Raw genomic sequence first — 27,107 nt, 5'->3', positions numbered from 1 at the left:
ATTATGGTTCCGAAACTTCTTCCCCGGGTACGTAGTATAGTTACAATGTATAACATTAAATAAATAAATAAATATGTAAATGGACAATACATAGTAGATCCAGATAATATCGATCCACAAATAGGGATTGTTTTTCACTCCGTTTCACTGGGCTGTACCAATCTGGGGCCAATAGATTAGCTCTGTCTAAACCAAACCATAAGCTGAGTTAACCACCATGTCGAAAAATTACCTTCAAGAATTGTTCCAACTATTTTACTATGCTGGGACTGAAAAGATCAGTTAATTTCATATCTCCCTTTGAGAAATATAGAGCTGATAAATCCAGACAATGAAATCCTGAGATTGAGGTAAGAAGCTGACTAAATTTGCTGGGCGGGGTCCTGGGATGTTATTGGCTCACATGATAAAAGGACCCTGCCAGTGAAAATTCTTGTAACTGTTTTGCTATCTCTAGTCTAGATCTTTACATAACAATCTTCTGAGTTAACCGAAATAAATATGTGGAAGATAAATAATCTTCCTCATTAGTAACACATACACATTCAAGTGAAAGGGGGCTATAATGAATGATTGTGTGGGGCTGGGGACATGAGGTGGGCTTAATGTCTCCCCTTCTCAATTTACCAGTAAGAAAACTATTGGTGCTATAAAAGGGCTTCATTTCAACATACTTTCTCCCCCCCCCACCCTGTATCATTCAATATATAAATCTGCTTTAATAATTTTTTTTTCATTTGCCACGCAATGCAGTACAGAAAGTGTAGCCAAGTAAGCTTTCCCCTTCAAAAAATAGTTTGTATCCTTTTAGGATCAGACAACTTTTTCTTTAAAAAGTAAAACAAAATAAAACCCTTCCATATATATACAACTGTTGGTTATAGTCTTTATTTTTTTTTCAAGGGTAGAACTCAGTACTACTTCTTTCAATTGGAAAAGGGTGGGGTTTTTTGGGTTCTGTCGAATGTTAAACAGAGCTGTTATAGTATCTGCCTAAAGACATAGAAAAGACAGATTGCAATATTCTCCTTCTTATAATTAAAAAACTGCAGTGTTTATTTGTTTTGGCTCTGTAGTTGAAAAAAGTGGTGGTGATGGGCAACAGAATAATTTCTTCATCCCCAGTTCAATTATTTGCATATCCTTCTTGTTTACTATTATTTACTGACATCCTTTCCAGGATTCTCCTTTGCTTCCATTTCAGGCGCGCAGATAATATTCTGGGTTGTTTCTTCTTAGATCACAGTGCTGTGTGATCATTTGACACCACTGCTGTGTGACCGACATCATTAATAACAAGTAACACAAATCTGACATCACTACTTGCAAACAAAGCAATTTTCATCAGCACTTCCCTGGAATTCGCTCTTTTGCCAAAAAGGTTCACAACCAAAATCAGCTTCTCTTTTCAGCTCAGCATTACGGAAAAAGAATGATTCTGTCAGATATTGTTCAATTTCAGTATTGATATTGATATCATATTTGAAGTACAAGTTGTTCTCAACCACAATTGGGACTAGAATTTTCATTGCTAAGCAAAGCAGTTGTTAAGTAAGTTGTTAAGTAAGTTGCACCTGATTTTACAATGTTTTTTTGCCATGGCTGTTAATTGAAACACTTCAGTTGTTAAGTGAATCATGTGGTCGTTAAGCAAATCTGGCTTCCCCCTAGGAAGGTTGCAAATGACAATCCGGGGACCCCAGGACACTGCAACCATTGTGTACACCTGCTGGTTGCCAGGCACCTGAACTTTGATCTGTGACTTTGGGAATGCTGCAACACCATAAGTGTGAGAACTGGTCATAAGACACTTTCTTAAATGCTCTTGTCATTTTGAAAGGTCATAAAATGAATGGCTGTAAGCCAAGGATTACCTGCTTGGCAACCTTTGAGCACTTGGTCAGCACCAATTTGGTGACACCTGCAAGCCCAACCTTCCCTTAGTTTTATAGATTGGAAAAGAAGAAATGTAGCTCTGATCAGGGTATTATTAGAACAACCCCAATCCTGAGCAAAGTTTTTCTCTTTCAGCCTGGTGCCCTCTCCCCCTGGAAGATCACAGTGCTTTTAAAAAAATATTTGTTTGAGTATCTGGCATCCTAGAGCAGTTGTTTCTCAATTTTGGCAGCTTTAAAATGTGTGGACTTCAAGAATTTCAGAACTCTGGTTGGAAGTCTGCACATCTTGAAGTTGCCAAGATTGACAAACATGGTCCAAGGTGTTTGCTGTTGGTACAGCAGCTCAGATTTAAAGACGATTCCCAACTCCTTTAAAAATGTCCAAGCAAAATTGCCTTGCTGGTAATTATAATTAAAGTGGGATGAAATCCCAGGCAGCTTGATTGGTGCAGCTCTTCAATTGGAGCATGGAATGGAGTCAAATATGCAGATTACTTCCGCAGGTTACCATGGTAAGACACAGATAGTCCTCGACTTACAACCATTCATTTAGTGACCGTTCAAAGTTGCAACGGCAATGAAAAAAGTGACTTATGATCATTTTTCACACTTATGACCATTGCAGCATCCCCATGATCACGTGATCAAAATTCAGATGCTTGGCAACTGACATGTGTTTATGACGGTTGCAGTGTCCCAGGGTCACGTGATCTCCTTTTGCGACCTTCTGACAAGCAAAGCCAATGGGGAAGCCAGATTCACTTAACAACCATGTTATTAAGTAAACAAGTGCAGTGATTGACTTAACAATTGTGGCAAGAAAAGTTGTAAAACGGGGCAAAACTCACTTGCTTAGAAACGGAAATTTGGGGCTCAGTTGTGGTTGTAAGTCAACAACTACTCGTAAAGGGCTACAACTGATTAAAAATATTTCTCCTCCACCCCCCCCCTCCGAAGGCCTGAGGGGTTCCCGGCTGCTTCCGTTTAAAGTAAGAGAACTCGGGCCCATTCCCAGAGCTGACTCCGTCTGTTGTGTTCCTACGACCTAATGTGTTAGCAGCGCTCGTCTGTCTTGTGCAGACGGGTGTACTAGTTTTCACAAGAAAATGCGTGGGTTGGGAGTTTGGCAAGGGTAGAGAGGACTTTCTACCGCACCGGTTGGCACCCTCGTCAGAGGCCCGGCTGGTTCGGAGACCCAGCGTCCAACTCCGCCTTAACGTCAACTCCACTATTCCCCTTCTGGGCGGGAGGCGTGACTGCAACCAAGGAAGGGGTGTGTCCGGGGGGGCGTGGCGAGGAGCGGGGGCGTGTCCCGCCCAGGCTCTGGCCTCTCGCGCTGGGGACGCCGCGCCGCAGACGGCCGGAGGGAGCTGCGGCGGGCTGGGCTGGACGCGCTGCTGCTGGCCGTGGGAGCCGAGCGAGAAGGCTGGGCGGAGCGGGCGCGCGCTTTGCTCCGGGGCAGCCGCTCGCTCGCTATGAATGCTGCCCGGGCTCTGCTCTCCGCCGTGTTCCTCGCGGGTTTCTTCTGGGGGGATCTTCCCTGTTGCCAGCAGGCCACCGTCCCCGCCGCCGCCGCCGCGCCGTCTCTCCGGGAGTCCGGCAAAGGCAAGCGGAGCTGCCGGGAAGGCGGAGCGTCCCGATCGGCTGGAGACGCGGCCCCAAAGGGACCCGCTGCAGCCCAGCCGCGAGTGGAGCCCCACGAGTACATGCTCTCCCTCTACCGGACCTATTCCATCGCCGAGAAACTGGGCATCAACGCCAGCTTCTTCCAGTCCTCCAAAGCAGCCAACACCATCACCAGCTTTGTGGACAGGGGGCGAGGTAAGCAGCTCAGCCCCGCGGTCGGGATTCTTCTCGCCTGGGCTCCTCCCCACACACAACCCTGTCCATCCAGGCCGGCCAGCCGGCGGAACGAGCGGTCGGTCAGCGATCGCTCCCCACTTCCCGCCGGTCTACGATACTGTACTTGGGCGCGCTCCAGGGCGCTTCCAGGCGTCCCGTCCGCCGGCACCTCTGCCAAAGAACGGACAGGTCCCTGGCCCGACCGCGGGCTTTTATGCCCCGCCACCCGGCAGGTTCTTTTCCTTCCCCGGGTTGGACCACCGCTAACATCACTCCCAGCTGCTCTCCAACCTTTTGGGGATGGGGCGGGAGTACAACGGCACCCACGTACTTCTTAGCCCACAGTGGCTAAGCTGGCTGAGAGCGATGGGATCATAGCGGAACGCGATTTGGGAAAACTTCTGTTAGCCTCTGTTCGGGGTGTGTTTGTGTGCAACGTTCCTATTAGCTGGCTCTCCCGGTTTGGGAATAAGCTTTAGGATTCCCTGGGAGCAACTGTGCACCAGCAATGGGGCTCTCTGATTAAGAGCACATTCGTTTCGGAATAAGCACCTACGCGATGGGCTCTGGCGATTGGTCCTAAAAAGAGTAGCGCCTCCTTGGCTGACTTGTTCAGGATTGAGGCAAAAAAAAAAAAAAAAAACACCAGCGCTAGGTTTCTTACAGGTGGATGCTTAATCTGGCGCGAGTGCGCACCTTCCTGCCCTGCGTCCTTATTTTCACTAAGCCTGCTGGCACATTCACTTAATAGCAGCAGCAGCAGTAGTAATGGTAGTAACACCATTGTAGTGGCAGCAGTAGTAATACGATTGTTTCCACTGGTTTGCTCGGTCTAGAGGAGCGGGAGATGCTTTTGAGTTACCGCGAAAGCGGCGGAAGAGTCCCGGCTCCCGGTCTGCTTTCTTCGTTGTCTAGTAGTCCCAATCCTGACGCCCACTCCTTCCTTCCCTATCACTTGGGTAAAAGACAAGCCTCTCTTTGCACCGCGGGGACTGAATTCGACTTCGGCCCTTCCGACTTTGAAGGTTACGCCCAAGCAGGAAGAAGGAGTCGAAAAGCGATTCTTTTTGGACGATTTTGCGCGTCCCGGATTTTTTCGGGATGGATGGATAGTTGGGGGACTTTTCTTTCTTTCTTTCTTTCTTTCTTTCTTTCTTTCTTTCTTTCTTTCTTTCTTTCTCTTTCTTTCTTTCTTTTCTTTTCTTTAATTGCGGAGATCAGACGCAGTTTCCGAGATTCCGATCTGAGGACGGGAAGTCTGCGCAGACCAAACCAAAACTTGGGATTGCGTATAGAGCGCTTGACTTATTTTTTCGTGCTTTATCGTCTGATTTCTCCTTTGTAGGGAATAGAGATTTCTGCTCAGAAACCTCTGGCGATCCTTTGGGGATAGTTAGCTGTGCCAACTATCAATTATCGATTAATTAAACGGCTGTCCCACGAATTCCGGAATCCTTCCCCCCCCCCACACACACACCTTTTCTTACCTCTCACCCATCCTCCCCAATGTCCTCCAGACCTGTAGCGAGATCCAGGATGAGATCCGGGAGCTGTCCTGGACGCTGAAATTCAGAATAAATAAAAGAAAACCCAGCGCTCTAGTTCCAAAATACCAACTCATTTAAGTTTCTGTGAATCACTGGGTCTCGGCCTATCCTATAATGGGGGGGGGGCTTTGAAACAACGTCTAAACCATGGAAGGGGAGGGAGAGAGAGAGATGAATTCCTCTTCCTTTGAGACGAGGCATGGATACTCTCATTTGCTATTTTTGCTTCTCCGCGTCATTTATGGGGTCAAGCAATAGTCATTGCTACTACTTCCCCATATCATTAATTTTATGCCAGTTTGTGGTGCCCATAATGCTAACCATGCAGCTCCAAAATTCGATTGCTGCAATCCGGGAGATTTTCAGGAAGAATCAATGGAATTAGTTTGTCCACCGGAGGTCTCGGTGTACCCCAAAAGGACTTGGGTAGTGGACTCGAATTCCATCTCCTTGAAGATCCTTAAGACAAATTTGTTCGGGCAAGAAAATAGGGACCTTGGAAGAGTTGGTTTTATCCTCCTTCTGGGGAAGAGTTAAGCGGTCCTGGAGGGCGCCAGCATTCTCATTTATTTTTTTTCCTGGCAAACCTCGAACTTGGTGGTGGTGCCCATCAGTGGCATTTTAGGAATGGATTTAGCACGGACACGTTTTTGCAGGACTTCATAGGAAGGCTTTTAAAACTGAGATGCTGCGCTCAGAGCCTCCTCGGCTGAAATGAACCGAGAAAGAAAGCGCGCCGGTTCTCTAGATTGGACCCTGCCCGGGAAAACCTCGCTGCTCTCTTGCTTTAATAACTGATAATTTCATTTTTCAGCAAGAAAAAAACAGTTGCCTTGCCTCTCCCTCTAGAGCAGTGTTTCTCAACCTTGGCAATTTTAAGGCATGTGGACTTCAACTCCCAGAATTCCACAGCCAGCAATTGAAGTCCACATGTCTTAAAATTGTCAAGGTTGAGAAACACTGCTCTAGACTAGAACATACAAACGTCTTTTAATTTTGCACGCTTGTTTTCATTCTTTCTTGCCCAAACCGCGCCGTTCCCAATGTCCCTTTTTGTGCTTAAAACAAGAGGGCTCCTCCGGATCTTCAGGATTAGGAAATTTGGGGAATGGGGGTGTGTGGGGGTGGTCAGGAAAAGAGAGGGAAGGAGGGAAGGCGTCGCGCCCCAAGCCTCCTGGTTGGACGGAGGGAAAGGCCTCCTCCCGCCTCCTGATTTTGATTTGATATGTCAAGGCTGTGACCTGGCGCTGGAACTTCTGAGCATTAGGTCCCTGACTGGAGTGGTTCAGCTCCGCGATCTAATTGACCGCTGCTGTCATAACAGATCAAATAGTGTCTGGTCTCTCCTAATGAAGGGGGAGCTGCCAGCAGCCCCGGACCAGTCCGACCAAGACTCCAGTCCCTCCAAAGCGGAAGCAGCCCTCCACCCTTCCCCCCCCCCCAGACCCTTCCCCTTCCCCAGACCCTTCCTTTTCTTTTCTGTTTTTAAAGCTCATCTCCCTCCAGGCTAGCCGCCTTAGTTCTCCCTTTCGGCTGCTAATTGTTGAGACTGCTTATATTGCCCTTGCTATTTAAAAAAAACAAAAACAATGGCTCTTAAAGGTTCGCTACTTGCAGGTCGTCCGGTCTTCCTGCTTCCTGCAAAATTCTCCAGCATGCCTCTCTTGGAGCTGCCAGGAAACCAGTGCAGGGAAGGGCTGAAGTGTCCCTTCAAGAGACGAAGGAAGGCAAACTCGAGATCCGGTGTCCGGTCCTGCTTTTGGCAGGCGCTCCCGGGAGAGACAGCAACAAAAGCAGCAACCAGAAGGGTCGGTCTTATTTTTTTTCAAAAGCGTCTTTCCGCGCTTCCCCATACTTTTTCGAATTGTAAAAGGCGGCTTTATGATTAACAATATTGGTTAAATCAAGACGTCACGATTAAAAGCACAATGCTTATTGCCTCGCCAGGTGGCGGCACCTAGCTGCGCTGGGGTGCTAAACAGGAGCAGATTTAGTTAGTAGTTGGATAGGAGACCACTAAGTAATCCTGGGGCTCTGGCTAAGGTGGGAAGGCTGTCTGCGCACACTAGTCAAAGACACCGGCAAATAAAACGAGCCAGATTTGCCAGCTCCATCCAAACAAGCCTTTATTTTTCAACACTTCTCTGGCTTGTCAGTCCATTGCCTCCGCTGGGGACCACGAAGAACTAGCCCAGGGGTAGGCAACCTTGGCTCTTTTATGACTCATGGACTTCAACTCCCAGAATTCCTGAGCCAGGAATTCATAAAAGTCCGTGAGTCATAAAAGAGCCAAGGTTGCCTACCCCTGGGCTAGGCAGAAGTGCAGCGCCCGCAGATCAGTGGGCCGGTTACTTAGCCAGTTGCCCTCCAGTGTGGAAAGAACCATCCCAATAAAGGCTCTGCAGGGCAGGCCACGATTGGGGAACCGCGTTGGGCCATGTCCCGTCCCTCCGCCCCATGGCTGTCCGTTGGAAGTTCGCTTCAAATTAGGTAGCTCAGGATCAGAGGGAAAGCTTTGCTAGGATAGATCTCCTCAAAGGCCTTTGGAGAAAATCCCAGGGATCTTGGATCCCCCTACTTTGGCGCTGGAGGCTTGATCTCTGCCAAGAAACGGAGCTAAGGGCGGAGCTTTGGGGTGCCCCGAAGATCGGATCCTCCTTGGTCACTGCAGTTGCCTCGTCAACACCCAGCCTTCGTCCTTCTAAAAAAAAAATCGGCCTGAAGGACCGCAGTCCCCAGGGCTCTATCTGCTTCCTAGTAGGCGCCGGGTTGGAACTGCCTTAACTGCCAGTGTCTTCAATCCGCCTCACCCGTTACCCAAAGAGGCTGAAATGGAAGGGTTAAGCGGCGCCTTTAGGGATAGCAGGTGGCGCCAGAACAAGTGTAGGTGTATGTGTGTGTGTGGGGGGGGGAGGAATCTGTGTGGAATCGGGGAAAGGTTTTACAACCTCTGTTAAACTTCAGAAATGGGAGGGGGGCAGTAAACGGTAAGCTTCCGGTTTACCTCCGGGCACTTGGGTGTGTTACAGCCGTCACGTCTCAAAAGTGCAGGCCTCTTTTTGCTCTTCCCTCCTAAAATCCTATGGGACACCTCCATTCTCCTGGTGCTACCTTGGCTGGTGCAAGAAACCTACACCCCTTCGCGGGTTGGGGTTATTTGAAAGTAAAGCACTTGGCTTCCCCCCCCCCGGAAGTGAGCGCAGAGTTTCTGCAGTCCGGGGGTAACGTCTGAAGAAACCCGGGGCTGGTTTGGTGTCCTCGTAAGCAAAGCAGGTTGACGCGTTGAGCTAGGTTGTACAGTGTTTCCCAAACTTGACCATTTTAAGGCATGTGGACTTCAACTCCCAGAATTCCACAGCCAGCAACGCTGGCTGTGGAATTCTGGGAGTTGAAGTCCTCATGCCTTAAAATGGTCAAGTTTGGGAAACACTGGGCTAGGAGGGAATAAACCAGCCTTTTCCAACAGCGTATCCGTCGTATCCATTGGCTGGCTTGGGTTTCCGTCCCATGGCTCCCAGCCAGCTGAATCCCACTGAAGGCATCTAGCGGGCACCAGGGCGGAGAAGACTGCTTAGTCCCGGACCAGACCCACCCTGAACTAAAACGGATCCGAGCTGGGAGGCGTTTTCCTACAGCTGTTCTTGGACGTCTTGAGGCGGAACGGGTGGGCGACACCCCCCTACGGTCGGGACTGGCGGGGAGAGACCAGGCGACTCCCGCTTGAAATTCTGGAACTTGGCGGGTTTGTCAGCGGATCCTCGGACTGGCTGGTGGGGCGCCTGGGCGGGAGCCCTCTCTTGACCGCGCCTTCGCTCCAATCGGGCTGATGGGTTGCGCGCAGTTCGTGGCTGACCTTGAGGTCTGTTGGACGGGGCCTTTTGTGAAAAACGCAGAGGAGATCAGAAGATTGGACACCCCAACAAACTAATTCAGGGGTAGGCCACCTCGGCTCTTTTAGGACTCATGGACTTCAACTCCCAGAATTCCTGAGTCAGCTATGCTGACTCAGGAATTCTGGGAGTTGAAGTCCATGAGTCCTAAAAGAGCCGAGGTGGCCTACCCCTGAACTAGAGTAAGAAAGTAGAAAATTGGGGAAAGGAGAGCATAATAGCCTGCTTCTCCCTTCCCACTACTCCATGAATCTTATCAAGTAGCTGGCCGGTCTGTAGTGTGGGCATCGTTGAGACGAATTTGAGCTCGCTTACTTGAGGGCAAGCCTCCTTCAGATCGGTAGAACTTATTCCTAAGAAGCGAGTCCTGTTTGTACTTTGATATAAGTCCAATTGAACTCGGTAGGCCTCATATCCTTCTCGGGGTCGCGCTGCGGGTAATTGTCCTTGGGAATAAGTGCGCGTGACTCCGCCTACATTTTTGGGCAGGAAAGAGGGCAAAAAAAGAATTTGCCATGCGATCAGCGTGTTCAGACTTGCCTGGAATTAAGGTTGGGGGTGCCTGGGCTCGTTCCCGGGTGATGTCTCCAGGAGTGAGGCTAGGAGCCGGTGAATGGACCGATTTGCACCAACAAATCTCTTCCTCTTTTTTTCTCTTTCACTTCTTTGGGGTTTTTTTTTTCTTCCTGTTTTTCTGTGCCGCCTCGACCACTGGAAATGTTGAGCTCAGGCGCGCAAGGCGGTGTTTTTCAAAGGTGGCAACTTTTAAGATGTATGGACTTCACTTCCCAGAATCCCCCAGTCAGCGTTTAAGTTCAACGTCTTAAAAGTTGGCACCTTTGAAAAAACACTGGTGTGATGCGCCTGCCTATGCCCAGAATCAGTCCTGGAAAACTTGTTTTATTCAGGCCAACATTGTGGCCTCGGCGGGACCTGCTACCGTTATGTCAGAAAAGTCGTCCCAGAAATTTTGGTTTGCATCCCGCGATGGGCTAAAATATAGTTGGCTCGTTGGGGGAGGATTGAAGCGCCTCCTCCTTCCCCAAAGTCCAGCTGTTTGGGCAACGCGCACGGCTGTCGTGGGGTAAGTAGCTCGCTTCGATTTGCTGGCTTGTCCTTCACTTCCGAGAGTTAGGGAGACCTTGGTGACCTGTGCCCAAGAAGTCCGTCCAGAACATGGGTAGACAACCTCGGCTCTTTTATGACTCATGGACTTCAACTCCCAGAATTCCCGAGTCAGCATAGCTGACTCGGGAATTCTGGGAGTTGAAGTCCATGAGTCATAAAAGAGCCGAGGTTGCCTAGCCCTGGTCCAGAAGACTGCGCAGGTCCCCGGAGGAGCCAGCGCTTTGTATACGAAGCCCCTTCCTACTCCCCGTCGTGTCTCTTGACTTCCAGGGCCGCTTCCTTCCAAGCTCTTGGGCGGAGAGATGCAGGGCTTTGGCCGCAGTTTCGAGCGTCGCTCGCCGGAAGAAGAGAGGCCGTTTCGCGGGCTTGAAGGTGGATTCTTTGCAGGCGGGGGTTTCCTTCGCAAGGACCCCCGTTCCGTTCAGAGGAAAAAAGGCGCTTCAGTTGGAGACCTTCTCCGCTGATCGATTCATTACCGACCTCCCTGCGCCCAACTATTCTGAAGGAGCTTCATAGCCGAGGAGATACTTGAAATCCTTTACCGCAATTTTAGTCAAGCAGGTGTTAGATTACAACTCCCATCAGACCCAGCCAGCAGCCTCCAAACTTGAGGGAGGGAGGGAGGGAGGGGGGGAGAGAGAAATTGGCTTTCTTTTAGATTTTGGCGAGCCAGGTTGTTTTAATTCTATTTTTAAATTGTGATACCAACGCTGGGAAGCCACATGTCACCCTGGTGCCAGGTATGCCTAAAAAAAAAGCAACGGCACCGTTTTAAACCAGCCTGAAGAATTGGAGGGGAGGGGGGGAGAGGGATTCCCTCCGGGCGGAGCAACCCCACCTCATCGCTCCCAACTAGGCGCCCTTCTCTTCTGGGATCCCCCCCCCGCTTCTTTTTCTCTTAAATACGGGGAGAGGGGTAGCTGTACCGTAGGAGGAGATCTTTAGCGGCACTGATCCACCTCTCGTCTCCATAGCTAGCTCCCGAGAGTCGCCGACCTTCTGATTTGCCAGTTCGCAGATACGAGAAAGGATCCTTTGCCATAAGGTATTTGGAGACAGTTTAATGAAGAAAAGGACGAGGGGGGACATGATAGCAGTGTTCCAATATCTCAGGGGCTGCCACAAAGAAGAGGGAGTCAAGCTATTCTCCAAAGCGCCTTGAAGGCAGGACAAGGAGCAACGAATGGAAACTAATCAAGGAGAGAAGCAATCTAGAACTAAGGAGAAACTTCCTGACAGTTAGAACAATTAACCAATGGAACAACCTGCCTCCAGAAGCGGTGAACGCTCCAACACTGGAAGTTTTAAAGAAGAGGCTGGACAGCCATTTGTCCGAAGTGGTATAGGGTTTCCTGCCTGAGCAGGGGGTTGGACTAAATGACCTCCAAGGTCCCTTCCAACTTTATTATTATTATTATTATTATTATTATTATTAGTAGTAGTAGTAGTAGTAGTAGTAGTAGTAGTAGTAGTAGTAGTAACGAGTTTAAACAAGGAAGGAATGGCGTGTGGGTTTTTCTTTTCTTTTATAGGCTACCACAACCAGGTCTGTTAAAATTCATAAATCAGTAAATAAACAAATCTTAACTGAAGAAAAGAAGAGGCTGGCGCCCCTTCGCTCTGAGCGGAGGAAAAAAAGACTTGGGGGAGCGGAGGAAGGTTTCAAGCGGTATTGGTGGACAGCGAAGCACCTGCTCGGACCAAACGCTCGGCTTTAGAGCCCAACTCGGTCCCGCAAGCTCCCCTTTCAGGCCAGATTGCATCCGATGCTCTCTTCTTGGGGTACCGCTCATTTCCTTCAAAGGACGGCCGCCGCCGCCGCCGCCTCTCGGAAGCTGGAGGGCGACAGCCCAAGAACAACCACCCATCTTCTCAGCGCTGCAGCCCCGCTCGATACCTAAGCGCGTTGGCTCCGCCTGAAGCCGCCTCGAATTCAGGCCGCGTAAAACTCCTGGGTACAGTTTTGCGGGCTGCAGTTTTCCGATGCAGTTTTACTCTTCTTTCTCGTAGTAAGCGCGCCCGAAATCGATGGGATTTCTTTCTAAAATGAGTGCTTTTCGACTTCTTCGACAAACTGCTTAGGCAACTGACTGATACCTAATTCAGATTTATAATTCCTCCGCGTTCCCTCCTTCTTACACTCTCCCCGCCTTTCTTTTCCTTCTCCAAAGGTGTAAGATCAACGCGGAGTTGCTCCCACGTCAGCAAGACTCCCGTTAAGAGAAACTGAATTCCTTCGATACCGCCTGTCCTCCTTTCCTGGTTGAGTCCGCGGGGATTTCAGAGGCTTTGGCTCAGGCTGGTCTTTGTAGTTTTTCCTTCTAAATCGACCCATCTAGCCAGGATTTACTATTTGATGCCTCTACTGGTCTTGCGTGGGCGTTTCTCAGGAAGACTATACCTATCATAGTAGATAGTGTGTTGCATTAGCGGGAAGGTAGAAATAAAGATTCTCTTAATCAAAGAAGCGGCGCCTTTAATTCCCCCACCAGTTTCAGTTCCCGATCCCCTATTAAAGGAAGGTACAATTTAACGATGTGGAAACTTTTAGATATATTTAATTCATCCTTAAACCTTTATTGTGGGCACAAGATGAAGAAGAGGAAGGAAGGAAGGAAGGAAGGAAGGAAGGAAGGAAGGAAGGAAGGAAGGAAGGAAGGAAGGAGCAAAACGGATTGCAATGAAGAAACGCTGCATGTTTTCCTGTTGGCACTTCAGGTGTGGGAAGATGAATGGATTTATCAAGCCTCCTCTTTTTTTTTTTATTAATGGAGATCCTTCAGATTAAGTCTTACGTGATCCACCCCTCCTTTTGTTTGTTCGTTTCCTGCTTTGGCAAGTGACAATGGTCCGGGAGAAAAAAGAGCCCGAGAGAGCGAACCCTTCTGAAGCTTCGGGCTTTGGGCTTCCCTCGACAAGGGCCCGGCAGCCTGTTATCTTTGCCCACCCTCCTGCTCCTTCTCCGGGTGGGGGAGGTTCCCCAGCGTCCTTCTCACCGGAGAAAGAGACTCGACTCAACCAGCTCGACTCAACCAACTCCCGGCGCTGGTGTGTCCCCTTGTTTTGAGATTTCTGTCCGGAGAGAGGTCAGTCCAGAAGCTGGCTAGAGTTTGGGGTCTTCAGGGGGGCTAGAGCGAGCTGATCTCTTTCCATGAGCCCAGGGGTGGAAAGAAAGAGAAGACTTTCTATCAGGCGACCTCAGGTGATAGAGAGGATCCTGAGTCACCTTCGTTCAAAACGAGTGGGATGTTTTCTTTTTCTACATGCTGTCATATCAACCCAGGACAAAACCCCTAAGCGTGTGAGAGAAACATTAACACACTTGTATAGCTGATATACTGCACACCGGGAATGGAATCTTAGCTCTGAGAAATCCGATTTTCCTTGGTTTACAGCTGCCTAGTTCAGCGATCCTCCATCTTCAGATATTAAATATACCTCCTAAGTTTCTCTTCCATTGAAGCTCCGCCAAAACTTACTGGCAGGAAGGGCGTGAATTGGGGGAAAGGGAAGGAAGGTGGAGAAGATTCCTTTCCAACCAGCCCGGCAGCTCTACATATTAGCAGCGAAATAGTATTGATGATAACAACCGCAGCCTTCCCTCCGAATCTAGGAAAAGATTCTAAAAATAATGGAGTCTTTCTTCTCTGAAAAGCTAAATAAAATAGGATCCGATAGGCTAAAAGAAAAACAGTGTTGACCATTGTTGTTTCAGAGATTTTTAGAAAGTGAAGACATTTGAGAGGGATGTAGCCTCCTATTCTCAAGGATTCTCTCTCTCTCTCTCTCTCTCTCTCTCTCTCTCTCTCTCTCTCTCTCTCTCTCTCTCATCTATCTATCTATCTATCTATCTATCTATCTATCTATCTCTGTCCGTCTGTCCGTCCATCCATCTATCCATCCATCCATCCATCCATCCATCCATCCATCCATCCATCCATCTATCTATCCATCTATCTATCTATCTATCTATCTATCTATCTATCTATCTATCTATCTATCTATCTATCTATCTATCTATCTATCTATCTATCTGCTTGCTTGTTCGTCTCAAACATTCTGCAGTTTTACCAGAGATGATAAAATATACTTCGTGGTTCCTAAGAAGATACGTGTGTCTCATGGAAAAAAAAATGTCCTGCTCTCTCACCCCATCCCAGACAGGGACGTTTGTTGTAGCGCCTTACCTGGGAATACCTGCTTTGCAGGCCATCTCCCCCTTTGCCCCTTTGTAACTTGACTCAGCCTTCCATCCTTCCGAGGTAGGTAAAATGAGGACCCAGGTTGTTGGGGGCAATGTAAATATATATATACATTGCTTATTGGTGTACACCGCTTAGAGAGTGCTTGCACTTAAAGCGGTATATAAGTCTCATAAATAAATAAATAAATAAACTTAGCCTCCTTAGGGCAGCTTTCAAGATGGCATTTTAAATCACGTGTTTTGGGGGGGGGGGCGGAGGATTTTTCCACGAGCAGGAGACCTGTTTTTTGACGGGGTGCAGATTTACAGCCATTTCCAAACGGGGCGGCGGGAGGGAAATGCGCTCTGCTCGATGTGTCTTTTTACTTCCCGAATAAATACAGTCCTACTCGAAAAGAAAGAAATCCAATACTAATATTAACAGTGCACTTTTCCCTGGGGAGGCCGGTATCATCTAAGGTGGAAAGCCAGACGCGGGCGCTCTCCGTCGCAGCAGTCCGGGGGGGGGGGGAGAGAGAGAAACCCCTCCGAACCGTCCAAACACTTTCCCTGACACGGCTGTTGTTTCTTTTGCCAGTCGCTAAGAAGAGCCCCGACGGAACTTTTGAGGCGCTTAAGGGAAGCGGCGCTTGGAACGGCCCTTCTCCAGAGGCGCCCGGTTCTGTGGCCGCTTTTGGAGCGTCGAGGAAAGGGGGAGCCCAGAAGCCAGGCATTCTCCCACTCCAGAGGGTCGTGAAAGGGAAGGGGCGCCGAAGAGAAATACAACGTCGAGGTCTGGGCATCTGGCCTACAGCGCTGCCATCTCCAGGGGAAGTGGGGCTGGGGTAGAACGCACGCCTTGGATTTAGAACGGAGTCGGCCGGGGGAAGGAGCGAGGCAGGGGACTTTTATTAAACAGGGGTTCTCAACCTTGGCAACTTTAAGACTTGCGGACTTCAACTCCCAGAATTCCTCAGCCAGCTTTGCTGGCTGAGGAATTCTGGGAGTTGAAGTCCGCAAGCTTTGCTGGCTGAGGAATTCTGGGAGTTGAAGTCCGCAAGTCTTAAAGTTGCCACGGTTGAGAACCCCTGCTTTAGTGCTAGTGCTTTGCCGTCCAGTGATTTAAGGATAAAATTATCCCACGCCTTGCCTTTCGTGGAGAAAAACAAGCAAGCGTCGGGAATGGGAGGGCTCGCCAACTAGGCTCCCAGCCAGTTGTGGTGAGGCCCCTCAGGGTACAAGGAAACCCTGCAAATTAACTCAAGGAGAAATGCAGCTAATATATTTTAAATGGTTTAATTCTAGTACTTAAAAGGCAGCACTGGGGCGAAGTACCGCCTGCAGGTCCCTCCTCTATAAAGAAAAAAACAGACCCGAAACTAGCAGAGGAATTTTGTATTTTCCACCTGGAAAAAAATAAAGCTTATTCTCAGGCCTTTGTGTATAGAGAATTACAGTCTTCCTTCCTTCCTTCCTTCCTTCCTTCCTTCCTTCCTTCCTTCCTTCCTTCCTTCCTTCCTTCCTTCCTTCCTTCCTTCCTTTTTTTTCTTTAAGTTAAACTTACAGGGACAGACTGGAACATCTCAGAGAAAAGACAGTTTGGATAGGTTTTGCTAAGGATTAATTTCTTCAGGAAATACTGTTATAGAAATATTATTTTTATCCCCACCCTTCCATTAACCATAAGCTTGCCTTGCATTGGAAAGCAGACACAATTATGGAAGGAGACAAAAGGGATTCCAGTAAGGGAATTGAAAAACATTCCAGCATCACCCTTGAGATGTTCAAGATGTTCAAGGAATGAAGATATTTGCCCACAGTTAATATATCCATGGAGCAACTTCAGTTGTAATTGATGCTGCTATCTCAACTGGCATTAAAGGCTCTGTTCTATGATCTATTGAAAAATGAAGGCAGGAGTTCACTCTTCATTGAGTTTATGCAGAATTAAGTTTCATCCAACAAAGCATGATTGACTTTCTCTGTTCTCACAATGTGTAGGGGAAAATGTTGTTAGAAGGTCATTGCTTATGGCATCCGTCTGAAGAGCTTTTGGAGACCGAGGAGGAAAAACAGGAGGGAGACATTAGGTTGGAAATGTATCTCATAAAAAATTAAATGTCTATGGCTTGCTTAAAACATTTTTTTCTCCAATTCTTCAAGGATAGGCCACAAATGCAAATACAAATTGTCCCAAACATACTTCCTTGAAATTAAGCTTCGTTGCTACCACGGAGTTGTCCTAGATTGAAATTCTGCTTAGTTTTTAGATTTGTATCTCAGTTATTTCTGGGTGGAAGATGGTCATGATGGTGGGTGAGTAGCAAAATAAAATGCTGGCATAAAATTATATTCTGTTTAAGCATAGAAATTGTGCATCTTCATTCTTCAAACTAAGGAGTATGCATGTTTACTCAGAAGGAAGCAATGTTGGCTTTTTCTGTGACAGTAGGGGACTGGAGGCTAAAGCATATAAGGAAAGGCTGCTGGAATTGGGTATGTCTAGTTTAATGAAGAAAAGGATGAAGGGGGACATGATAGCTGTGTTCCAATATCTCAGGGGCTGCCACAAAGAAGAGGATGTCAAGCTTTTGTCCAAGGCGCCTGAAGGCAGGACAAGAAGCAACGGGTGGAAATTAACCAAAGAGAGAAGCAGCCTAGAACTAAGGAGGAACTTCCTGACAGTTAGAACAATTAACCAGTGGAACAACCTGCCTCCAGAAGCGGTGAATGCTCCAACACTGGAAGTTTTTAAGAAGAGTCTGGACAGCCATTTGTCCAAAATGGTGTAGGGTTTCCTGCCTGAGCAGGGGGTTGGACTCGATGACCTCCAAGGTCCTTTCCAACATCATCATCATCATCATCATCATTATTATTATTATTATTATTATTATTATTATTATTATCATCATCATCATCATCATCATCAACAGTAATAGTAGTAGTAGTAGTAGTAGTAGTAGTAGCAGCAGCAGCAGCAGCAGCAGCAGCAGTATGAAACTTTAGTTGGGCTTTGAAAAAATAGGATAGAAAGTATTGATGCTTTTGAATCTTAGAATTAGAGAAGATTCCTGATAATACAATGACTAACAACAACAAAAAAACACATCACAGAACAAATCAGAGTTATCACTTGAAGCTTCAAGTCAGGGGTAGGCAATCGTGGCTCTTTTAGGACTCGTGGACTTCAACTCCCAGAATTCATGAGCCAGTAATAAAAGAGCCAAGGTTGCCTACCCCTGCTTCAAGTATCTTATTTTGAATACATCATGTGAAGGTCTGGCTGAGAATGCTGGGAAATGTAGAAGGAAAGAGAAGAAAAGGACAACCAGAAGCAAGGTGGTTAGGCTTGATCACAGCAAAAATGGGTGCACTATTGGAAGATTTGAAGAGCCAGGTTGGGGATAAATCACCCCAGGGAAGGTCTATCTACAAGTCAATCTCAACTTGATGGTACATATTCAACCATCAATCAATCAATCACTATGTTGAATTTTGGGATTGACTGCTGATTCAATCTTGTGTAGGATCAGGTTACAAAACTGGTAGGTAGGAAGAGCTGCACTAAATTCAGGAAGAATTACTTCAGACTAAATCTATAAAGGGTGAAAAAAAAAAAAAAACCCAGCATCCCTTGATTCCCCTGTGGGTAGCAGGCCATTCTAAATTTACCAGAATGAGGTGTTTCATAACTTCAGAAAAATCCAGGGTATCCAAAGAAGTTGAACTAAGGAGGGTGGGAGTATAGTGGGGAGCAAGGCAGGATGGGGAGGGAGAGACTCGCCAAGGCGAGAATTATAGTATGATGTCATTTTAACATGTTAACTAGGATTCCACCAAATAAATCATATGTAATTCCAGCCGCCCTTAAGCTACTTTCTTGCAAGCAGGGTCAACTGAAAGAAATGGAATGTAATTCCGCTTTAGTGGATTTAGGAATAAAGGATAGAGATCTCTGTTACACACACACACACACACACACACACATACACTACTTTTAAAGGAGGAGCCACAATGGTATTACAGCCAAGGGTTGAGCTTTAGATCCATGTATGAATAATCACAGTAATTCGCCTGAGTAAAAACAGAGGCCAGGCCAGCCTGCTTTCAAGTTGATGCCCTCCAGATGTGTCGGGACTACATGTACCAGAATAACTAACCCTGGGATTTTCTAGCTGAGAATTCTGGGATTTGCAGTTTCAACCAGGCCCCTTTTAAGTTTCTGACCTTAAGAAAACCAGAAACAGAGTGTCCATCATGCCTCCCTCACCTTCTTATTCTTTTTGTACCCTATCTCACTTTGTTTCTCCACTGTCTTTACTGTTTCCACAAATTCTATATGATGTACATACATTTTCAAAAAATGCAATCCATGCAAGATATTTCAGTTTGGTCACTAACTGGGATCATATGATGTCTCTATTTTTTTTTTTAAAAAAATAATAAATAAATCTGTACTGCTTCCTCATCACAAAGTAAAGTGTTGGTGTTAACCCGTAAAGTTGTAGGATGCTAGAAGTCTTACTGAGGGACAGGCAGCCTTGTTATGAACTATCCTGACAATGCATTCTCCAGGAGAGACCTGTTTGAAGATCTATCCCAATTCCTCCATTAGAGGCTCAATTATCAGGCACGAGGGAGAGGGGCATTTCTCCTGCATTGGGTTCAAGTGTTCACCTCTCCTGCTGTCTGGGCATTTACAAAATCAAACACAATTTTCCCCAGGCTTTTAAGCATCCATATTTTTAGCTTGCATTTTACATTTATAAAAGTTTGCACTGCATTAAGTGCTTGTTTGAGCAGGAAGGGCAGAGAATAAATGGAAATAAATAAAAGGCTACATGAGATTTATCCATTGAATGCAGTAATTTAATAAAAAGGGAGCTTGAAGGGATTCCCACAATACTGAAAGGGCTCCAGTGAGCCTGTTTTAACTCACTGCTTTTCTTGCCCTGAATGAAAATTTTAAATCCATCGGACCATTTCAATTAACAGTAGAACAACCTGCTTCCAGAAGCGGTGAATGCTCCAACACTGGAAGTTTTTAAGAAGAGACTGGACAGCCATTTGTCCGAAATGGTGTAGGGTTTCATGTCTGAGCAGGGGGTTGGACTTGATGACTTCCAAGGTCCCTTCCAACTACTACTACTACTACTACTACTACTACTACTTCTTCTTCTTCTTCTTCTTCTTCTTCTTCTTCTTCTTCTTCTTCTTCTTCTTCTTCTTCTTCTTCTTCTTCTTCTTCTTCTTCTTCTTCTTCTTCTTCTTCTTCTTCTTCTTATTCTTCTTCTTCTTCTTCTTCTTCTTCTTATTCTTCTTCTTCTTCTTCTTCTTCTTCTTCTTCTTCTTCTTCTTCTTCTTCTTCTTCTTCTTCTTCTTCTTCTTCTTCTTCTCCTCCTCCTCCTCCTCCTCCTCCTCCTCCTCCTCCTCCTCCTCCTCCTCCTCCTCCTCCTCCTCCTCCTCCTCCTCTCCGGGGCCAAGCCATAAATACAAAATCTATGAAATTCTAAATCCAACTTCTGAGAATAGCAATAATCCAGTCCAATTATAGAATTTTTCTCTGGTGATATATATTGGCATTTGATTCAGTGTTGTTCCTCAACTTCTTTGTTCAAAAAAGCCTCTGTTATTTTGGGTGGGGTTTATTCTGAGATAATGTGATGAGATTACAGCTTCAGATGTACAAGCAAGTCACTTATGAGCAGGTTTTTTGAAATAAGCCTAGCAAAAGTCCCTGTCTTCCAATATAGAGCTATTTTACTCATGTGGCCATATCTTAGGAATCACATTTTCAAAGTTTTAAGAGACTGGTGTTCCCCTTTCTCTTTATCCATCTTATGAGCAAACTATGTCAAAAACCAGCACAATATTAAAATATTACCAAAGCTTTTGTTCTATGTCTTTAAACAAACATCTTGTTTCATTTATGGATTTAGCTATGAATCTTAGCACATGAGAGATTAGTCCAGCTGGATGCAAACATTATTGGAATTTGATACAGACTAAAAAATGCAGTGTTGTTTTTTAGTGAAAGATATGTTGTTTGAATCACTCTGCTACTTAACTACTGATATAATTGAAATAGGCTTAACCCTGGACAGCCACAGGGTGGGGCAAAGTGATAGAAAATGGCAGGACCCTGCATACATGTCACCATTTTGACATAACCTTGGTTCACTGCAGATGCCAATGGTCTTGGCCTTTATAATCTGCTTTAAAAACATTGAACTTCCATAAGCTCTCTTTGGAACAATCTAAGGAATGAATTAATGAGGATAGATGTGGCCAACCAAAGGCAATTCAAGAGTTAGGACTTTGCTTCATTTTCAGTTTACATTGGCATTAAATTGTCCTGGCAACCCTTTACATGATTGCAGCTTTATTTTGCTCTGAGCCAAAAATTTAAGCAGTTTTGTGCCATTTCTTCACATTCTCAATTTAACTAGTTTTTCCTGCTTGAGCTGGCACAGTCTCACTGCAACTACAAGCTGTGCAAAATCCACAAAACACCACTCCTTTCTGGGAAGTGAGATCAGATGACCTGCTCCTGGGAGTTGCCGCAAATGTATCTTCTCCATGTGGGGAAATGTGGTCATGTTCTCTAACCTCTTTGGCTGTCAGACTTCCACAACTCAGAATTTGGCCTGGATCTAATTGGGGATTTGGCTAATACCTTCTTTTTCTAGGGTTCTCCCCATCATTTTAGTATTATTTATTGATCATTTCTACAACTGGCCTTCCAGTAGGTTTGCTCTAAGGTGAATTGCATGGGCAACCTGACAATTAAGTTTATTGCTGTTATTACACAATCATCTGTGATTTGGAACCACATTTATAAACAGCTGGTGCTTTCCAAGCATCTTAGACTGTAACTCCCATCACTTTCCCACCACCAGTGTCTAGGGATAAAGGGACCTAAAGAATGCATTTGAAGGATGTGAAGTTGAGATATCTGAGAGACTTAGAGATAAAAACAGAGCAGCAGAGAAAAAATACCAATGCTTCTCCTGTTCATATGGGAATTGAAGAAGAACTGTAAAACGGCATCAGGATAGATGCAATGTCCTGTCATTTTTTGTTGTAAGATCCTGTCCATGTTTTCATGCCAACAGGTGACTTCATCTCAGGAGAAGAGTAACAGCATGGAGGGAGAGTAATATACTGCTCAAAAAAATAAAGGGAACACAAACATATAGGATCCTATACGTTTGTGTTCCCTTTATTTTTTTGAGCAGTATATATACTAGAAGGATACTGATGAGTTATTCTCCAATGTCAGGCATGAAATATTGTCACATATGTTAATGGGGACAGCATAGTTAGGCACTGAATTGCTACAGGTGTTACAAATATAGAATTAATCCATCTTTGTCAAATTATCAGAGGTGTGTCGTGTACGAGATCTATCATTCACAGTTACCAAAACCAGACTGCTCTGAATATCAGAGAGCCAGCATACCTTACACTTACATAATTGTACATATTGTGCAGTTTAATTTGATAATTAGATACATGCAGTGAGCAGTTTATTAATTCTTCAAAACCAGGCCATGTAAGACTTTCCAATTTGTGTAACAACTATTACTACCTGTCCCTTCTTAATACATTATTTGTAAATCTTCCAGAGTCTTTTAGGTGAAAAGGGCAGTATAGAAATTTGAGAAATACATACATACAAACATATATACATACATACTGTCCAAAGACCACTGCATACAATCACATTTATTCCCTAGCCCATACTTGCATGGTTTCACAAAAATATTAATTACCAAATCAACTATTCGATTCATATCTGATAGAAAACAAAGGTTCTGCTAGGATTTAGATCAGCGGTTCTCAACCTATGGGTCGCGACCCCATTTGGGGTCGATCGACCATTTCTCGGGGGTCGCCAAACAAGGCGATCCGCCATTTCCCCCCTCGGGGGCGGCGCCGCGCATGCGTGCCGCACATGGGGGGCGCCGTGCATGCACGCCGCGCCGTGCCATGCATGGGGGCGCCGCGCATGGGGGGCACCGCGCATGCGCGGCACGTTTGTGTGACGGGGGTCGCCGTCACACAAACGTTGAGAAGCACTGATTTAGATGATTTAGACCAAATGTTTCAGGTTAATGTGGAGTCAATACAAGGTTCAATTTTCAAAGAGGAGACAAGGGAAGTACAATGGATGTCAGCATGCTGGGGGAAAGGAAGAGTCAGCCCTGCTAAGAAGAACAATAGTTGGCAAATATTGAGTTAAATATTTTGTAGAAATCATATGCAAACTGAAATCTTTGTGCTTTTGGAGAGATTGCACATCTGTATGAGAGAAAATCCCACTGCATTAATTGGGACTTCAGAAATAAGAATCATACAATTGGAAGAGATCTTGGGGATCCTGTAGTCAAACTTTTTCCTAGAATTCCCATATCATCTCCCAAAAATGACTATCCAATCTTTTCTTCAAAATAATCCAGTGTTGAAGCACCCAGTTTCAGGAGGCAGGCTGTTCTTTCACTTAATAGTTCTCAGCTAGGAAATTCCCCCCTTGTTTTAGATGGGTCCCTTCCTTCCAATCCTCTCCACCACTTCCTCTAATTATCCCAATACCTACCACCAGTAATATTCTGCTAGATTGCTCTTAACAATGTGATAATCTCCCTGCAAGGTCAGGGTGATTATATGGTTGTTTACCCAAAAGCCATAGACAATATCAAGCACAGTCTCCTCTTTTCCAAAGGCAGGTCTTCCTGGGTTTTGGAAACTCACAAGTAACAACTAATTCTTATAAACTGTTTCCAATGACTGAATTTGTGCCACACAAATCAATCAAAAGTAGAAGGAATTGCTTTCAGTGGGTCTTACTCCATTTGATCAGATCTAAGATTGCAGCCTGGATCAACACCCATTTCATACTGAAATCTGGCTCATAAGAAAAATGTTCAGGAATCAAAGGTAAAAGTCCCTAAAATTGCTTGTAAGGGTCTCTGATTTCAGAAGAAAGTGGTTTTGTTTAGGGAAGGAATTCTGTTTACGCAGAAGCCTTAAATTCTGCCCTGGCATCTTCAAACACCCCTCTGGGGTCTTTCTGCTTCACTTGATCTGCAATGAGAATACTCAACTAGGAGAACATTTAAACTGACTCAGTTTGTCCTTGAGACTGAAGTATTAATGGGTGAAAGAGTTTGTCTTTCAGCCATGCTTATTTGGAATCATGGGTTTTATAGTCAGAATTCCATCTGCAAGACGCTAATTTGGAGAATGTTGCCCTAATCTTCTATTTCTGTTAGAAAGATGAGGAAGCTGTGTCTGTATCTGTCAATGAAGTGTGGTAATAATTCTTAGCATGTGCAGAACTACTTCCAGATCTTTGTATATATAGCTTGCACTTTTTCATTTGGTGGAACTCTTGACTGATATTTGCCATCTATTCTCTTTTTCAAAACCAAACCTGCCCTCTCAGGATTAGTTGTTATCTGCTTCAAACTGGCTAACAGATAAGGCTGCTACCCATTTCTTTCTGGCAGGCTGATATGTATTTTAGCAACTGAGCAGAAGGCGCATGCCCAACAGTCATGGACTTCCTTCCTTCACAGGGCAGGATTATGAAAACAAGAACTTCTATCTTTTAATTTCTTAACCTCATTTTCAAGCATTGGCTTGAAATAGCAGCAATATTAATATAAATTAATATATTAAGTGCCAGGGATAATGGGAGTTGCAATCCAACACATCTGGAGAGCCTCAGTTTGGAAAAGGGATGAGCTAGCAAACTAACAGAACAGGAATAAATGAGTTCTTATTGGACGGCTTTGGGCCAATCATTCTCAGCTGAGAAGAGTTACTCAACTTTGGCAATTTCCAGATGTGAGAACTTCTACTCCCAGAATTCTCAGTAAAAATTGTGCTGGCTGGCTGGGGAATTCTGTGAGTTGGCCTACACATCTGAAAGTTGCAAAGACAGGGAAAATACTAACCTAACACCTTAATTTTGTTAAGCTAAAACCTGATGATGACATTATCTTGAGTTCTTTACAGAGTACGGAATACTTAAAAAAGGATTAGATAAGAAATTCTGCAGGATTCTATCTGTCTTCTTCTAGTTTACACAGACTAAAACTTACTTTGCAAATATGACATCACTCAGTATCCAAAATAAAATTGTCCTTTGGTAGTATTTTTTAATAGTATTTGATAATATTAATAGAGGTGCTATTACTGGTGTTACTTGTTATGCATCTCTTTGTAATTCTGAAACTTCTTATGCTTCTAAGTCAGGGAAAAAGCCCTTTGGGAGAGCTTATTCATGCCATTCCTTGGAAATGAATTGAAGTGTGAGCAGACAGCTGTAAAGAAGACTATGTAAAGGAACATAATTTTCTTGGCCATCTATGAGCATTTTTTAAAAAACATTCTTGTCCTTGGAAAGAATGTCTAAAACTAACTGTCTTTCATCACTGAGGATACAAAGAAATGCAAAGGAGTTTCCCTGCCCAGCATTAAACTTAAGTGGTCTAGTCTGGATGATAATTTTATATAAGAAATGTGGTGCTCATACTTGAAGAGACATCAACATTTCATACACTAATTCCTGTTACCACAATGGCCGTACTGAGCATTTAATAGAACCCATTAAGAATCCTGGATACGTGTTTATTCAGGAATCGGCATCACTGAGATCAGTGGTGTTTTCTGACAACATTTAAAAACATAACTGCATTCTAAACTTCATTTAATTTTTTTCTTGTAATTATATTTTTAATACAGTTTAAATGCAATTATTGATTTCAAATATAATTTAGCCATAATTTCATATTCACACAGTGAAATAGGTATCCATCAGTCTGGACTGATCAATCCCTACTCATTTCAGCATCATGCTATATAATAAGTGCAGTGACTACATTTTGTTGGAAAAACCAGAAAAGGGGACAAGTCTGAAACATAAGGATTAAAGGATTATAAGGATTTAAAAAATAACTTTGCTTTACAAAGACAATTCAAGAGCAAAACCAACAAATAATTGTTCAAACATGCTATTTTAATAAAAAATATATCTAAAATCGAACAGTATATGTAAATTTTTTAAAGGAAATTCAATTTTTGTATTTTTCACATAAATGTAAAATACTGTGCATGAAGTGCTACTATTTATACAGTAAAAGTTAAATGATCAAAATAAAGGGGGAAAGTGATTTTTTTAAAAAATAAATCTGACAGGTCCATCCTTTGTAATAAAGGATGTACGGTCACTGTATATATAAAGAAAGCCAGTATTAAAAAGAACCAGTCCAGGACTGGCACTGAGATCACAATATGAACATTATTTTGAAGTTTGGGCCCAGTTACTTTTCAGGATTCTTCTGAGAATAACATGGTAAAACTATCTTGGAGGAATCACAAAACATCAATCTAAGAATACTACACATCTCAGTGTCTTTATTCCAAGGTACATTTGCAGGGTAACAAGTACAGAGCTGCAATCAAAATGTCTTAGAAAAGAACTGGCAATCTATATCTACCTTTGCCCTACTAAAAAATATGGAACAGGTCCTCAAGTTTCCATGGGGTAATTCCCACTAGAATCCACAGTGGATTACAAAGAAAGACTGCAAAGCTCTTTGCACCAGTTGGAAGTAAGCCCCATGTAATTTGATAAGATACTTACAGGGTCACAAACGCTGCACTGCCATTATGCATGCATAACCTGGGCATTTGTCAACTTGTCTGTTAAACAACCACATGCAAGACATTTTCTAAGACATTTAAAACACCCCATCAACCACTGTCAAGGATTAAAAGGATGACATTGGCATCCAACCATTAGGTATCTCCTTGCCTAATAGACATGACAGATTTAATCACTCCAACAACTTAAAGGTAATACCTTTCCCTTAGCTGGTCTGCCTTGCCTCACTGTTGGTAAAATAGCCCTTTGTTCAGCACGATGCAACAGTCCTCAATGCCACTGAAGCTGCCATTGTCCCCTTTAATTATGTACTGATGGATCAGTAAGGCAGCTAAAAATCTAGTCTGCAAATACTTATAAGCAGAGTCTATTTCTTAATAAAAGACATAGCATCAAGCATGTAAAGCACACACTGTTAGGAGAGGCTTCAAGGCCTATTACAAAGGTGCACATTGTGGAATTCAAAACAAAGCATCAAATTGCAGGGATGGATAAAATCCACAAGCCAAAGAAATGAGCCTCAGAACACTTTTCTATCCTTAAGAGGAGAATTATTATCCCTACCATGTTTTTAAACAAGAAGCACTATTAGGTGACCAACATATTTGTTACTGGCAGTTTGCTTGAATTTGTACATGACATTAAAGTCACAGTTTGCTGATGAAGCCAACGTTGTTTGGGTTCACATTTGCAAAGTCAGAACCAAGCAAAATAAATGACAGATTAGCACAGTGTGTCAAACCAATCTTTCTCTTGCTAGTGTTATCTGAAGATATCTTGGTTCCCATCATAAGCATCTTTTTGATACTTTACTGTCATTTTTCCAAGTCCTCTCATCCAGACCTTTTAGTTTAAATATATATTGACTAGGAATATTACTGGTGACCCTTGCAATCATTAAATGATCAAGACTACTGCAGCTGCATCTCTTGGCTGCAATATTTG

The 27,107-nt window shown here is 44.7% G+C and overlaps 1 protein-coding gene across 3 annotated transcripts in view; it reads left to right on the top strand.

Moving 5' to 3' along the window:
• The first annotated feature begins 3,029 nt into the window (after window positions 1-3,029).
• GDF6 (growth differentiation factor 6) overlaps window positions 3,030-27,107 on the top strand; it is a 34,334-nt gene continuing 10,256 nt past the window's right edge. For all 3 annotated transcript variants that reach the window (XR_005554924.1, XR_005554925.1, XM_039328916.1), the window contains exon 1: window positions 3,030-3,719. Coding sequence is in view for 1 of the 3 variants with exons in the window: in XM_039328916.1 (XP_039184850.1) it covers window positions 3,374-3,719 (346 nt within the window). In the remaining 2 variants the exon portion in view is untranslated. The remainder of the gene's footprint in view (window positions 3,720-27,107) is intronic.

The sequence above is a fragment of the Crotalus tigris genome, unplaced genomic scaffold, assembly GCF_016545835.1.
Source record: "Crotalus tigris isolate CLP2741 ecotype Arizona unplaced genomic scaffold, ASM1654583v1 scf7180000024384.25900115:4084858, whole genome shotgun sequence".
In the NCBI taxonomy this organism is placed as follows: domain Eukaryota; kingdom Metazoa; phylum Chordata; class Lepidosauria; order Squamata; family Viperidae; genus Crotalus; species Crotalus tigris.
Note: the sequence above shows the minus strand (reverse complement) of the source record. Positions and strands in the feature narration are given on the sequence as shown.